This window comes from Ammospiza nelsoni, chromosome 21 (assembly GCF_027579445.1).
Source record: "Ammospiza nelsoni isolate bAmmNel1 chromosome 21, bAmmNel1.pri, whole genome shotgun sequence".
In the NCBI taxonomy this organism is placed as follows: Eukaryota; Metazoa; Chordata; class Aves; order Passeriformes; family Passerellidae; genus Ammospiza; species Ammospiza nelsoni.
This window is the reverse complement of record NC_080653.1, coordinates 7529185-7542822: the sequence shown is the minus strand read 5'-3', so window position 1 is coordinate 7542822 and position 13638 is coordinate 7529185. Positions and strand designations below refer to the sequence as shown.

Here is a 13638-nt window from a genome sequence, read left to right as displayed (position 1 = left end):
CCGGGGCGCGGCCGGGCGGCGCCGCGATGGGAGCGACGAGCAGCGGCCCCGGCCCGACCCCGGCTCCGGTGCGGCCCCCCCAGGTGCGTGCGGCGGCATCAGCCCCGGGGATCCCCCGGGCATCCCCCGCCCCGGGGTCCCCTCGCTGACGCTGTCCCCGGTTCCGCAGGGCCGCGCCGTGGGCTCGTGGGTGCGGGCGCTGTTGAGCCGAGCAGGGTCGGTGCCGGTGTCGGTCCCGGTGCCGGTACCGGGGCTCGCCCTGGCCCCGCGGGGCCCCGCCGAGGAGCCGCCGCTGCCCGGGTGGCCGCTGCCGCAGCTCGTCTCGTTGTTCCTGCCGGAGTTCCCCGTCCGCCCCTCCGCCCGCCAGCAGCAGCTCAAGGTGCCGTCCCGGAGCCCCCACCCTCCGAACGGGGTCCCGCTGCATCCGAACGGGATCCCCGATCGTGCTCCCCCGTGCATCCCGCCCCGGCAGTCCCCTAACGGGTCCCCTCGCACCCTGTACCGCTGTCCCTGCTCGTCCTACCGGGCTTCCTGCACGTCTCTACCGGGGTCCCCCAGCGCCCTGAGCATCCTCTCGTGCCGTCCGTGCACCCCGCGCCGCCATCCCGGCATCGCCGGCTGCCTCACCGGGCTCCCCTCGCACGCTCTGCCGGCTCCCTGCGCATCCTACCGGCGTCCCCGGCCGCTCCGCCGGCTCCCCTTCCATCCGCGCCGCCGCCAGGTGCCCGTACCGGGTCTCGGTATGCTCTACCGGCGTTCCCCCGCACCCCACCGGAGCGTGGCATCCCACCGAGGACCCGCAGGGTTCTGTGCATTCTGTCAAATCCACCGCTGCCTCCTTGGTGTCCCCGTGTCCCTGTCCCCCGTGTCCCTGTGCTCCATACTGGGTCCCCATGAATCCTGCTGCGGTCTCTGTTGGGTCCCCATGTGTCCCCAGGGTCTGCTCTGGGTGCTCTGTGCCCCTCACCTTACCCCATGCCGGACCCCATTCTGAGCGCCCCAAATCCATCTCCATGGCGTGCTCAGCCCGTTCCTCCCCTCAGATCCTGGGCTTCGTGGCCAAAGGCTCCTTCGGGACCATCCTCAAAGTGCTGGACTGTGGGAGGGAGAAGGTCTGCGCCGTGAAGGTGGGTGCTGCCCCTGGGGCCCCTGGGTGCTCCCACCTGCCCTTGTCCCCCCCTTTGACAGCGCCTCGCCCCCCAGGTTGTGCCCAAAGTGGAGGTGCTGCGCCGTGACACCCTCAAACAGTGCAAAGAAGAAGTGAGCATCCAGGTGAGGGGGGGCCGGGAGGGACTCCAGCCCGTGAAGGGGTTCAGGGCGGCCATGGGGACCCCAGGAGCTGCGGATGGGAGATGGCAGGAGCGGGGTCCCCTGCCCGGGGGCCGCTCACTCTGTGCGCTTTTGTGTCCCCAGAGACAGGTCAGGCACCCGTTCGTGCACGGGCTGGGGGACAGCTGGCAGGGCCAGCGCCACCTCTTCATCAGTGAGTGACCATCTGCCCGCGGGCCCCCCCTGCCCGCGCACGTGTCCCCGCCGCCCGCACACGTGTCCCCGCCCTGCGCGCTCCCCCCGCCGCGGCCCCGGGGCCAGCCCGGCGCTCCGGCTGCCGCCTCCAACCCGCACCCACCGCGGCCTGCGGGGGGGCACGGATGGGGACACGGATGGGGACAAGCCACGGCGGGGCAGGGACCAGTGTGGGGGTGAACAGAGCACCCCAGTGCTGGTGCTTGCCTGGCCCTGATGGCTGTGTCACCTCAGTGCCTGCGGTTTGTGTGCTCCGGTGCCTGTGTGACCCCCAAGGACCACTTGGTCACTTTGGTACCTTGTGTGGTCCCAGGTGCTTGTGTGTTCCCAGTGCCCACAGGGCTCTGGTGCTGATGTCATCTTACTCATCCCTCTCACCTCAGTATGTCACCCAGTGCCCCTATTGCCCTGCTGCTTGTGCCACCTTGCTGCCAGCGTGTGCTCCAGGTGCTTGTGCCACCTTGCTGCCTTTATAACCCCAGCACCTCCACCACCTCAGTGCATGGCTCCAGAGACCCCCTGCACCCCTGTGCCAGCCCAGTGTCTGACCCCTCTGCACACCGTGCCACCCCAGTGTCCCTGGTGCCACTCAGGCCTGTCACCTGTCCCCGCAGTGTGCACCTACTGCAGCACGGGGGACCTGCACGCGCTGTGGCGCACAGCTGGCTGCCTGGCCGAGGCCACCGTCCGCCTGTTCGCCGCCGAGCTGGTGCTGGTGCTGGGTGAGTGACGCCCCCAAGCTGGGAACAGCCACCAGTGTCCCCAGCAGCAGAGACCTGCAAGCAGGGTCAGCCACCCCCGGGGTGGCTGTGCTGGGAGGGGACACACGGCACTGATGGCTCTGTTTTGTCCCCAGTGTACCTCCACGACCTGGGCATCATGCACAGAGACGTCAAGGTGGGTGGCAGTGGGGCTGGGGGCTGGAGGATGGGGTGGGGGGGGCCTCTGAACCCCCAGCATGGAGAGGCCACCTCAGTGCCTGTCTCATTTCAGATGGAGAACATCCTCCTGGATGAGAGAGGTAAGAGCCTGTGGCGCTGCCTTGGGGACACCCCATCCGTGGGGACACCCTGTGAATGGGGACACCCTGGCAATGGGGACACCCCATCCTTGGGGACACCCTGTCAATGGGGACATCCTGTCAATGGGGACACCCTCTGGCCCCACAGGGCACCTCAAGCTCACTGATTTCGGCCTCTCCCGGTACCTGCAGTGGGGTGAGCGAGCCCACACCATCTGTGGCACCCTGCAGTACATGGGTAAGGGGGTTGTTCTGGGGGGCTGTGCTGGGGGGCACAGACCCCCAGGTGCTCACCCACTCCCCCCACAGCCCCAGAGGTGCTGAGTGGGGGGCCCTACAGCCATGCAGCCGACTGGTGGTCCTTGGGAGTCCTGCTCTTTGCCCTGGCCAGTGGGAAGGTAAGGACTGCAGAGTGGGGGGACAGGGACACCTCAGGGAGACCCTGAATTCACTCTGTGCTCCCCCAGTTCCCCGTGGCTCCAGCGGGGGACCATGTGGCCATGCTGGAACGTGTCAAACAGAGCAGCTACGAGAGCCCACCCGAGTTCAGCCCTGAGCTGGCCCGGCTGCTCGCCGAGGTAACCCTTCTGCCCGGATTTTGGGATCCCCATTGGGCCCTGGGCTGGATGCCGAGATTTCCATTCTCACTGTCCTCTCTCTGCCCGCAGCTGCTGTGCCACAACCCCCTGTACCGCCTGCGCTACCTCCACCACTTTCAGGGCCATCCCTTCTTCCGCGGGGTGGCCTTCGACGCCGAGCTGCTGCAGAAGGACCCGGTGGTGGTGGCAGTGGCCCCCCGACCCCCCGAGCAGCCCCCACCCGACCCCGCCACCTTCGCCGACTTTGACTACGACCTCGCCGCCCCCCCGGACCGGCCCTGGCCTGGCTGAGCCACCACGGCTGGGACCCTCGGCATCGCTCAGGGACATCCCCACCCCGGCAGCGGGTCGGACCCTGCTGGGCCGGGTCCCCAAGGGGTCACCCGGGTACCCCCCGATCTCCTCCCCGGGTACCTCAGCTCTGTACCTCTCCCCGCGGGAGCAATAAACCCGAGAGCCGCGGGCACTGCTGCGGTGCTGCCCTGACTCGTGGTGGGCAAAGCGGGACCACCGGAGCGGGGGAACGGGGACGGACAACCTCCCTCGGGGCGGGCTGGGGCAGGTCTGTGGGATGGTTATCCCGGGGCAGGCGATGCAAGAGGAGCTAAATCCGCCTGCCCATCCTTCTGCCCATCCGTCTGTCCCTACCGGAGCTGTGCCGTGCGGCAGGGGCGTGGCCAATGGATGAAGCCACGCCCATCCCATGTCAATCACCGGCAGTGGACATGCCCCAACGGTCGCCGCGCGGGGTGACGCGCGCGTGGCGCAGCCAATCAGAGCCGCGCGTGGTTTTCAAACCGGCGGCGCGCGAGCGGTGGCGGGGCCGGACCGGGAACCGAGACCAGCCCTAAAACCTCAACCCGGCGGGCCCGGACCGGGAACCAGGACCGAGACCAGCCCCAACCCGGCGGGGCCGAGGTTGAGAGTTACCGCAGCCGCAGTCGAGGCCGATACCGGGAGCATTGCCGGGCCATGAGGCGCGCCAAGACCCCCGCCGTGAGTGCGGGCCGGAGCGGGGTTGGGTTTGGATGTTCCGGTGGGTCCTCGAGGGGGCGGCGGGTGCAGTGCAGCGCTCCCGGTATCTGTGTGTGTGTGGTGGGGGGGAGCTGCCGGTGCTGCCGCCGGTGACCCCCCCGCCCCGGTTCCCCGGCAGGCGCAGCAGCGGCCCCGGCGCGCCCCGCTGCAGGAGCTGCAGCTGCAGTCGGGCGCCGACCGGACCAGCCTGACCCCCCTGCTCCGCCGGCTGCGGCTCAAGGTCGGTGTGCGGGATAACGAACGGGACGGGCCGGGTAACGGGGAGTCCCGGAACCGCGGATGTTGGGCGGGCAGATGGTGCTGGCGCAATGGAATGACGGGCGTATTTCCTGCATGGGGGAAATGGGGACACTGGGGCGAATGGCTGCGGGTGCAGGGGGAAAGGGCAGGGCTGCCCTGACCCCCTTTTCCCCCTAAAATATCCTGTAGGACTGTGCCACCCCGGTGTCCTGTGCCCGGGGCCCCCGCAGCAGCATCACCACGGTGCCTTGCACCCCAGAAGCCCCGCGAAGTGCTACCATGGGCCCCCCCAGCAGCACCACCCCAGTGCCTTGCACCCTGGAGTCCCGCAGGACCTCCACCCGTGACCTCGGGACTCCCATCCTTAAGCCTGGTGCCTCTGAAGCTCCCAGCAATGCCACCCTTGTTCCTGGTTCTTTGGAGGCCTCCGGCAGCACCAGCCCAGAGGCCCCTGGCTGTCCTGTCCCAGTGTCCAGCACACCAGAGCTCCCTGACAACGCTGTGTCAGCCCCTCTGTGCAGTCCAGTTCTGGGCCCCAGCACTTCAGAGCCCACCAGCAGCACTGTGCCAGCCTCTGTGTGCAGCTCCATCCCAGTGTCCAGCACCCCAGAGCCCCCCAGCAGCACCATGCCAGTTACTGTGTGCAGCTCCATCCCTGTTTTCAGCACCCCAGAGTCCCCTAGCAGCACCATTCCAGTCTCTGTGTGCAGTTCCATCCCTGTTCTCAGCACCCCAGAGCCCCCCAGCAGCACCATGCCAGTTACTGTGTGCAGCTCCATCCCTGTTTTCAGCACCCCAGAGCCCCCTAGCAGCACCATTCCAGTCTCTGTGTGCAGTTCCATCCCCGTTCTCAGCACCCCAGAGCCCCCCAGCAGCACCATACCAGCCTCCATGTGCAGTTCTATCTCAGTGTTCAGCACCCCAGAGCCCACCAGCAGCGCTGTGCCAGTCTCTGTGTGCAGCTCCCTCCCTGTTCCCAGCACCCCAGTGCGTTCCAGCAGCACCATTCCACTTTCCCTGTGCAGCTCCATCCTAGGATCCAGCACCCCAGAGTGCCCTGGCAACACCGTGCCAGTCTCCCCACGCAGCTCCATGCCACTGGCCAGCATCTTGGAATCCCCTGGCAGCACCATGTGCAGCCTTGTCCTGGGGCCCTGCACTCTGGAATCCCCTGGCAGCACCACCCCAGGGCCCCCCAACATTATGAGCTCAGTGTCTTGCAACCCAAACTCCCCAGGCAGCTCTGCTCTACCCCTGTGCAGCTCTGGGTCCCCTGGCAATGCCAGCACAGCCTCCTGCACCCCAGGCCCCCCTGGCACCAGCTCCACTCCGCAGAAGACTCCCTTCCGCAGGTGGCGAGCAGCACCTCCAGAATTTTCCTGCAGCTCTGCAGCCTCGGAGCCCCCATCTGCAAATGGGAGTGCTGATCATCTGCATTGCCAAGGCACCCCTGAGGGAGCAGAGTTCCCCACCTCTGTCCCCCCAGAAGAGAGCCCACCTGGCCTCTCTCCCATCAAGGAAAGTGGGTTGGAGCCTGCTGGGTCAGAAGCCACTGTCACCCCTGTCACCTCACCTGAATCAACCCTGGGTGCTGTGTCCTGGGTGTTGCCACTGGTGTGGCTGGAGAAGACCCTCAACACCTCGCTCCTGACGGAATCTCTGCGGCACAGCCTGCCCCTCCGCAAGCTACAGGAGGATGCCAGCAGCAGTGTCACCCCTGTGCCCACCGCAGTCGCCAGCACCAGCACGACCCCTGTGCCAACCGTGGTCACTGGCACCAGCACAACCCCTGTGCCCACTGTGGTTACTGGCATCAGCACAACACCTGTGCCCACCATGGTCGCTGGCACCAGCACAACCCCTGTGTCCACTGTGGTTGCTGGCATTGGCATGACCCCAGTGCCAACTGTGGTCGCTGGCACCAGCACGACCCCAGTGCCAACTGTGGTCGCTGGCACCAGCACGACCCCAGTGCCAACTGTGGTCGCTGGCACCAGCACGACCCCAGTGCCAACTGTGGTCGCTGGCACCAGCACGACCCCAGTGCCAACTGTGGTCGCTGGCACCAGCACGACCCCAGTGCCAACTGTGGTCGCTGGCACCAGCATGACCCCTGTGCCCACTGTGGTTGCTGGCATTGGCACGACCCCAGTGCCAACTGTGGTTGCTGGCACCAGCATGACCCCTGTGCCCACGGTGGTGGCTGGCACCAGCACGACGCCAGTGCCTACCACAGTCATTGGAACCAGCATGACCCCAGTGCCCTCTATGGCCACGGGCACCAGCATGACCCCAGTGCTCTCCATGGCCACCGGCACCTTCATGACCCCTCGGGACATGTGGGACAGGAGTGTGAACACATCCAGGGGAAGCCTCCCCTGTGCCAAGGACAGCGCTGCGGAAACAGACTCCCTGCTCTGGCAGTAAGTATGAGAACGTGCCCTACCTGGCTGTGGCACCTGTGGGCGCTGTCCTTGCCCTAAGACCCTCTCTTTGTCCCCAGCTGTCCCCGGGAGCAGCTGAAGACCCTGCCACGGGCAGAGCTGGAGGGGAGGCTGGAGAGCACCCTCATCATCATCGAGGCCCTCTCGCTGCAGCTGCGTGACTGGCAGGAGAGCCAGCGGCCACGGCCTGGCGCGGGGCCAGCCAGACAGAGGGACGTGCTCACACAGACAGACACCACCCACCCCGAAGGGGTAAGAGCCTTTCTGAGGTGATGCCATCCTGTCCCCTGCAGCCTCGGTGCCGTGACAGTGTCCTTGTGCCGCTGGCAAGCAGTGACCCCGTCTGGGTTGGTGGAGTGGAAGTAAAGCGCGGCTGCTGCATCACGCGCCCGGTCCTGCATTATCATGCCTGGATCAACCCGCTGAGTCTGCTGGATTTGAACCCTCGCGGGGGAAACATCCCTGGTGCACGTGGCAGGAGGAGGGGAGGTGTCATGGCTGGCCAGCTCTTGCTGGCCCCAGGGTGGAGCGGGGCTGGTGTGAAGTGCCCTCTGCTCTGGAGGCAGCGCTGCCTCGAGCTGTGGAGGAAAGCAGAGGCTGTGCAGTGGCAGTGGGGAGTGGAGTGGGATCTGCAGCTGGAGCTGGGTGCCACTGGCCATGAGTGTGCCAGATCTCAGCCACACTGGGCACACATATTCCCCTGGTGCTGCCTGTGCCAGCTGCCATAAGACCAGTGTCCTTGTCCCTTCCCCAGAGCACCTGGAGCAGCCAGAGCCTCCTGCTCCGGGGCCTCGCGGATGCCGCTTTTCGGAGCTTGCAGGATGAGCAGGGAGCCCTGGTGCAGGAGGTGAGCTCCACACATCCCTCTGCTTCCCCTTTCCCCTGGGTTCTGGGAGACCTGTTGGCACTCACAGCAGCTGTACCTGGTGTCTCATGGTGCTGTCACCTCCCACAGCGAGAGCAGGAGAAGACCGTGGTGTCCCAGTGCCAGGCTGTGCCTGAGAGTGCTCCCAGCAAGGTGCAGAGCTGCCTGGAAGAGCGGGATGCCATCAGGCAGCGAGTGGATGAAGCCCTACAAGCCAAGGATCAGGTGAGGGGGCAGCTGCTGTGGGGTCGAGGCAGTCTCAGCTGTCCTCATGCCTTTGGTGGGTCATCCTGCATCTCCACCCATTTCTGGGGATGAGAATCTCCCCGGCATCCCAGAGGAAGACAATCCCAATGTGGAAGGCTGTGTGATGGAGCCCTCTGGATTATTTTTGGCACGGGCTGTGCCCCCCTGGGAGCAGGAGTCCTAGGCTGGTGCAGGGAGGGCTCCTGGGAGTCTCCCCTTGTGTGACAGCGTGGCTGGAGCAGCATCCTCTCCTCTGCAGGGATATCTGTTCCTGGAGGCTTTCTGTGCCCACGCCAGCGCCCAGATCAGTGCCCGTGACCAGAGCCTGGCCTCCCAGCAAGAGCTGAGTACGCTACTGGCCCAAGCCATCAACCTGCAGGTACTGAGTGTGGTGCCATCCCCAGCTACCCACGATGGATTGGGGCTGCAAGGGCATTGCCACATCCTGAGCTTGGGTGATGCTCTGTGATGGGCTTGGGGGCACCAGAGGTTTTCTGGTGCTGCTGCTGGGAAGCTGCTGCAGATTTGGCCTCAGGGCTGGTACTTGTCTTCCTGCATGGCCATTAAATGTGGCTTTTCTACCACAGCAGTTCTGAGTCATTCCTCCTACCCTACAGGCATCCCTGTCTGCCGAGGCACAGTCTTTCCGAGAATTCTTAGATGTCACCTTTGAAAATCTGGAGAAGGAAAGGAAGGCCCTGGATGAGGAGGTGAGGAGTGTCCAGTGGGGGCTCAGCCCTGCCAGGGCTCTGTGCCCTGGGTGCCATGACCTGTCCCTGATCACACAGCAGGACAGTGCCATGGCAGTGCCATGCTGAGCTCTGCCTGGTGCTGTCTCCCTTCCCAGCGGGAGCAGATGAGGGCCCTGGTGTCCCAGACCCATGGCCTGTTGGAGCGTGTGCCTGGCAAGCTGCAGAGCTGCCTGGAGGAGCTGGCTGCCGCACGGGAACAAGCAGAGGAAGCTCTTCAAGCCAAGGAGGAGGTACAGGGGTGCCTCCTCTCAGTGCTGTGAGGTGTCTGAGGCACGGTGATTTGGAGCACCCCTTGGTGTGAGAACACCCCATGGGGAGGTGAGCACCCCAAGAGCACCCCAGAGCGAGCACTGTGTCTCCACAGGCATCCTGCCAGCTGGAGAAGACCTTGGTGACCCTGACGGACACAGAGGCTCAGCTGGAGCAGCTGACAGTGGCCAACTCACGCCTGGGCAAAGGTAGGGGTGGGAGACGTGGGGGCTGGAGCTGCCCCTGTCCCCCTGGCTGACAGCTCTGTCCCTCGCAGAGCTGAACTCTGTGATGATAAATCTGGCCCACGTGGAGCAGGAGCGGGATGCACTGCAGCAGGAGAACGAGAAGCAGTGGGAAGAGATGGCCCAGTGGGTTTGAGCCTTTATATCCTGAGCCCCATCCCACCTCTGGCCCCCAAAACACAGCACCCCCTGATCCCATCCCATCCCATCCCCTCAGGCTGGCTCAGGAGAGGAACTCCCTGCAGCAGGAGCGCCAGGAGCTGTGCCAGGAGCTGGGGGAGGCCACCGAGTGCCGGGAGGTAGGAGCTGCCTGACCTTGCCCACGCCATCACGCGCTGCCGGGCCCCCATCACGGCCTCTCCTCTCCGGAAGGCTGGCAGATGGCCAGGAGCGGGATTAGCCCTCCTACGGAGGGGGATGAGCTCGTCAGGGCAGTTGACATCCCGCACGTAGCGCAGCTTTTCATCCTGCTCGGCAGGGATTCCCAGGGAGGGGGCTGGGCAGCTCTTGGAGATAGTTTTCTTGGAGATAAATTTCCCCTGCAGGCATGGAGCTGTCCCTCAGTCTTTCCTATGTCCCCAGTAAACTGGTTTGTGGGGTTTGGGCTGCTGGGATAAAGCTGCCCCTGATTAGAAACAGCGCCCTGAGGCATGGCAGGGTCTGTGCTGGGGGTCCCAATGGACCCCTTCGGGTCTCTGCTTGACTGCTCACAGCTGTGTCTCCCCACCCTCTTACAGTTCCTGGATCAGGAGAACCAAATGTGCCACACGCAGCTGCTGGAGGTGGAGGCCAGGCTGAACTCCACGCTGGCCACGCTGCAGGAGCGTGTCCTGCAGCACCAGGAGCTGATGGAGTCCCACCAACGCCTGCGGTACTGCCCCACTCACCAGCTCCACTCAAACCCCTCTGTTTCTGGGAAATCAGGCCCTTCCTGGGGTGTCAGAGGGGACATTTTGACCACTGCTGCACCAGTTAAGTGTGGTGGTCCAGGTGGGTGGAGGAGGCTATGGGGAAGGACAGCAGATCCCATCTTGAGGGAAGCTGCCTAAATCTGTGGGATTTGCATTATTGCTGGCTCATGGTGAGAGGCAGGCATGTCCCCATCCCACATCGAGGAAGGGAAATGCTGCTCCTGCTGAGGCTGGTGCCATCCCACAGGGAAGAGCAGGCTGCCCTCAGCAAGGAGCTGGACAGCACCAAGGCCGAGCTCCTAAACTTGCAGACAAAGAGGAACAAAGTTTCTTGGTGCTCCACGGACATTATGGAGAGCAAGATGCGGTTGCAGGAGCTCGCTGACTGCCTCAAGGCTGCTCTGGAAGAGCAGGTAGGGAGCCCTGTGCTAGGGACAAGCATGACAGGATGGCCTGGGGAGGGTCACACATTGGTGGCTCTCCATAGCATGGCTTTGAGACCCTGTGCTTGCTGGGACAGTCACAAGCTGCACTCTGGTGCTGTGCTCTCCTTCCCCTCTGAAGGATGATGATGATGCTCCATCGAGAAGCAAAGCCTGGACCCCCGGTCCCCGCACCCCGGGCTGGCAGACCCCGCGCCGTGCCTGGACCCCGGCATTCCGCACCCCGGCCTTCCACACCCCGGCGTGCCACACCCCACACCGCGCTGGCAGCTCCTTCGTGGGCAGCATCCTGAAAGCTGTGGCAGGGAAAGGTGAGCTGGCACCCCCTCTCTGGGTTTTGGGGAGTCCCAGGATGGGGATTGCTCCCTCCTGTGCTGGGGGATGTGCAGGGCTGGGCACAGCTGCTGTTCTCTCCTCTTATAGATGCCAATGAAACCAGCAGAAGTGGGAGTAGAGTTGCCAAGGACAAAGTTGCATCTGTGTCAAAGGCAATAGGTATTGGGGCTGTCACCCTGTCTGGGACCCTGCTCTGAAGCTGCAGGGCTGCTGTGCAGAGGGATGAGCAGGCACACCTTCCTTTGTGTGCCCTGGGGTTGATGTTCTCTCTGTGTTGCTCATTGGGCTCTTTCCTGCCTGCAGATCCTGAGGACACTCTGCTGGAGAGCGTGAAGGAGCTGAGAGCTGTGGTCTCCAGCCTTGCCATGCTGAGCTCCCGCATCCAGGAACTGGAGCAGAGCGAGTTCAGGGCACTGCAGACAGAGATGTGAGTTCAGAGTGGGCTTGTGTCAAGGGTTGGGCAGGGGCATCACTGTCCTGGGCATGGCCTTTCCTGCAGGCAGCCTGCCTAAGTCTGCCTCTTGTCCAGCCCTGGATTAGACCTCTCCTCTCATGGCTAGATGGGCTTTTTCCAGCTGGCTGGGCTGGACCAGGTGTCTTCTCTCACCAAGGGCCCAGGGACATGCCCAGGAGGGGTTTGGTACCTGGTACTGTGCTTGGCTGTGGTCCCCACACTCTCACCACCACTGTCCTCTCCCAGCTCTGACCTGCAGCTCCGCCTGGAGACAGTGACAGCTGAGAGCCAGGAGAAGGTGGATGCCCAGGCTGCCACCATTGCCCAGCTGAACAAGGCACTGAGGACCAAGCTGGAGGTGAGCCAGAAGTGGGCCAGCGCTTACCCCAGGGCAGAGCCGAACTGGGACGGGCGCTGATCTAGGACATGGAGAATCTGGTGATGCCCCATGGGTGCTCCTGGCTTGTCTGACCTCCTCAAACATGAGAAAACCCGCTCTGGGTGCTGGGGGTGGCCAGGGCTGGCCACTGCCTGACCCTGCTTCTTCCTCCCTGTCAGAATGAGAAGGAGCTGCAGGACTTGGTGAAACAGCAGGAAGAGAAGATGTTGCAACTCATCGACAAGAGTGGGGAAGTGATGGTGGGTGAGGGGGGCATGGCTGGGCAGCACCCTGGGGGGATGCTGGGCACAGGACCCCTCCCAGCATCTCTTTTTTCCCCTGTAGAGGCTGAAAGCAGAAGTCTCCGAGTTGAAGCGCTTGCTCCAGCGTGCAGAGACAGAGGCCAAGGTGCTGTGGGAGGAGATGAGGGGCAAGGAGCACAAGGTGGACACTGCCTACGTCCAGGAGCGGGTCATGCTGCGGCGGGAGGTGAGGCCGGGGAGTTGCAGGGCTGAGGGCTCCTCCTGTCACCCCACCATGCACAAGGAGACCTCTGCAGACATTGCTCTTCCCACCCTGTCCCCCACTTCAGAGCTTTCCCCCACAGGGATCTCAGCAGGGCTTGCTCCTTTTGCAGGTGGATAAACTGCGGCTGCTGCTCGTGGAAAAAGAGGATGAGAACATACGGCTCACTGACAAGTACCTGGAGCAGGTATGGGGAGCCTCAAGGGGCTGTCCTGGCTCCAGTCATAGAATCAGAATGGTTTGGGTTGGAAGGGACCATAAAGGTCACCTAGTTCCAACCCTCCTTACCTGGGCAGGGGTCCCCTCTCCCTTCTGGGCTCGTCCCTGCCCAAGTTTGGAGCAGAGCTCTGATGGGCATTTCCCACCACCATAGGTCCGAGGGCTGGAAATGAAGTTCCACCATACCCAGAAAATGCTGAGGACCCATGAGGAGATGCAGGAGAAGATAAAAGAGGTGAGATTTACAGTTTATTTCTCACCCTTGCTGTGACTGCAACACCACCAACCCAAACACTATTGCTGCTGCTGTCCCCAGGTCCTGCCGGCTCTCCCTGAGGTGGCTCTGGGTTGCCAGGAGCTCCAGAGCCTGCTGCGCTACCTGGGCCTGAAGCCAGCCAGCAAGGAAGCTGCTGAGCCGCTATAGCCTGTAGCCTGAAACCTTTCCTGTTGTTAATGTTGTAATTATTTATTGAATAAAGTTGTGTTGGCTTTTACCCTGCCTGCTGTGTGCATTCAGGAAGCTCCTGGTGCTGTGGGTGGGGACAACTTGTCCAGCCTGTGCCGGTTGCTCCTGTTCCGTCACGGGGCTGTGGGCACAGCTCCCTGCCACCCCAGGGCCTCTCCTTGGCGGGGGACATGTCCCCTGCTCTGTGCCAGTGTTTGCTCTCAATAAGGGCCCGCGTTCCCCAGGCTCCCACCCCGCGGCCCCGGCAGCAGCCAGAGCGCCCGGGCTGAGCCAGCTTCCCTCCCCTGCTCCCTGCTCCTCCTCCTGCCCTAGATTCCCTCCCTGCCCTGCTCTGCAGGGGCTTGTCTGGACCCTGCACCCCATCCCGGGGCTGCGGGCACGAGCCTGTTGCATGAAACTTGTTCCAGAGGTTGGATTCCTCTCCTTATCACGGATGGTTCCAGAGGTTGGATCCTGCACCCCTATCACGGGGCTGTGGGCACGCACATGCCTGTTGCACGATGATGTTTCCCCCTCCCAGCCTGGCTCCAGCATGCAGCATCCCATGGCTCAGCCAGTGCTGGGAGCTCTGCCAGCTCCTGCTCCCAACCCCCCTTGGTCGCTGCTGCTGCATGGAGGGGGGGCTCCCTTAGGGGCTCCCCAGCTCCCAGCACAGCTCCAACCTCACCTCCCTTCTTCCCTGCGG

At 64.0% G+C, this 13638-nt stretch overlaps 2 protein-coding genes across 2 annotated transcripts; both read left to right on the top strand.

Annotated features, from left to right (window-relative positions):
* The first annotated feature begins 15 nt into the window (after positions 1-15).
* Positions 16-3592, top strand: RSKR (ribosomal protein S6 kinase related). Its single transcript, XM_059487107.1, has 12 exons — positions 16-83; positions 170-379; positions 1044-1127; positions 1204-1272; positions 1414-1483; positions 2139-2246; positions 2381-2421; positions 2518-2545; positions 2694-2783; positions 2855-2943; positions 3013-3123; positions 3214-3592. The coding sequence occupies exons 1-12, from the start codon at positions 27-29 to the stop codon at positions 3433-3435; spliced, it is 1179 nt and encodes a 392-aa protein (XP_059343090.1). The 5' UTR covers positions 16-26; the 3' UTR covers positions 3436-3592.
* A 450-nt stretch (positions 3593-4042) lies between these two features.
* On the top strand, positions 4043-12981 carry SPAG5 (sperm associated antigen 5). Its single transcript, XM_059487244.1, has 24 exons — positions 4043-4140; positions 4298-4399; positions 4609-4922; positions 5400-6842; positions 6923-7115; positions 7618-7710; positions 7819-7953; positions 8234-8353; positions 8592-8684; positions 8822-8956; positions 9091-9184; positions 9253-9346; positions 9438-9519; positions 9958-10091; positions 10379-10544; positions 10696-10885; positions 10998-11069; positions 11214-11337; positions 11611-11722; positions 11923-12003; positions 12089-12232; positions 12381-12455; positions 12642-12722; positions 12804-12981. The coding sequence occupies exons 1-24, from the start codon at positions 4117-4119 to the stop codon at positions 12909-12911; spliced, it is 4209 nt and encodes a 1402-aa protein (XP_059343227.1). The 5' UTR covers positions 4043-4116; the 3' UTR covers positions 12912-12981.
* Positions 12982-13638: the final 657 nt, after the last annotated feature.

Bases quoted from the DNA above. Each gene is read 5' to 3' on its own strand.
- RSKR (XM_059487107.1), top strand. From the start codon at position 27: ATGGGAGCGACGAGCAGCGGCCCCGGCCCGACCCCGGCTCCGGTGCGG. The intron at 380-1,043 runs GTGCCGTCCCGG...TCCTCCCCTCAG, and splicing joins CCCGCCAGCAGCAGCTCAAG to ATCCTGGGCTTCGTGGCCAA. The intron at 2,784-2,854 runs GTAAGGGGGTTG...CTCCCCCCACAG, and splicing joins TGGCACCCTGCAGTACATGG to CCCCAGAGGTGCTGAGTGGG.
- SPAG5 (XM_059487244.1), top strand. From the start codon at position 4,117: ATGAGGCGCGCCAAGACCCCCGCC. The intron at 8,957-9,090 runs GTACAGGGGTGC...GTGTCTCCACAG, and splicing joins CTCTTCAAGCCAAGGAGGAG to GCATCCTGCCAGCTGGAGAA. The intron at 10,545-10,695 runs GTAGGGAGCCCT...TCCCCTCTGAAG, and splicing joins AGGCTGCTCTGGAAGAGCAG to GATGATGATGATGCTCCATC.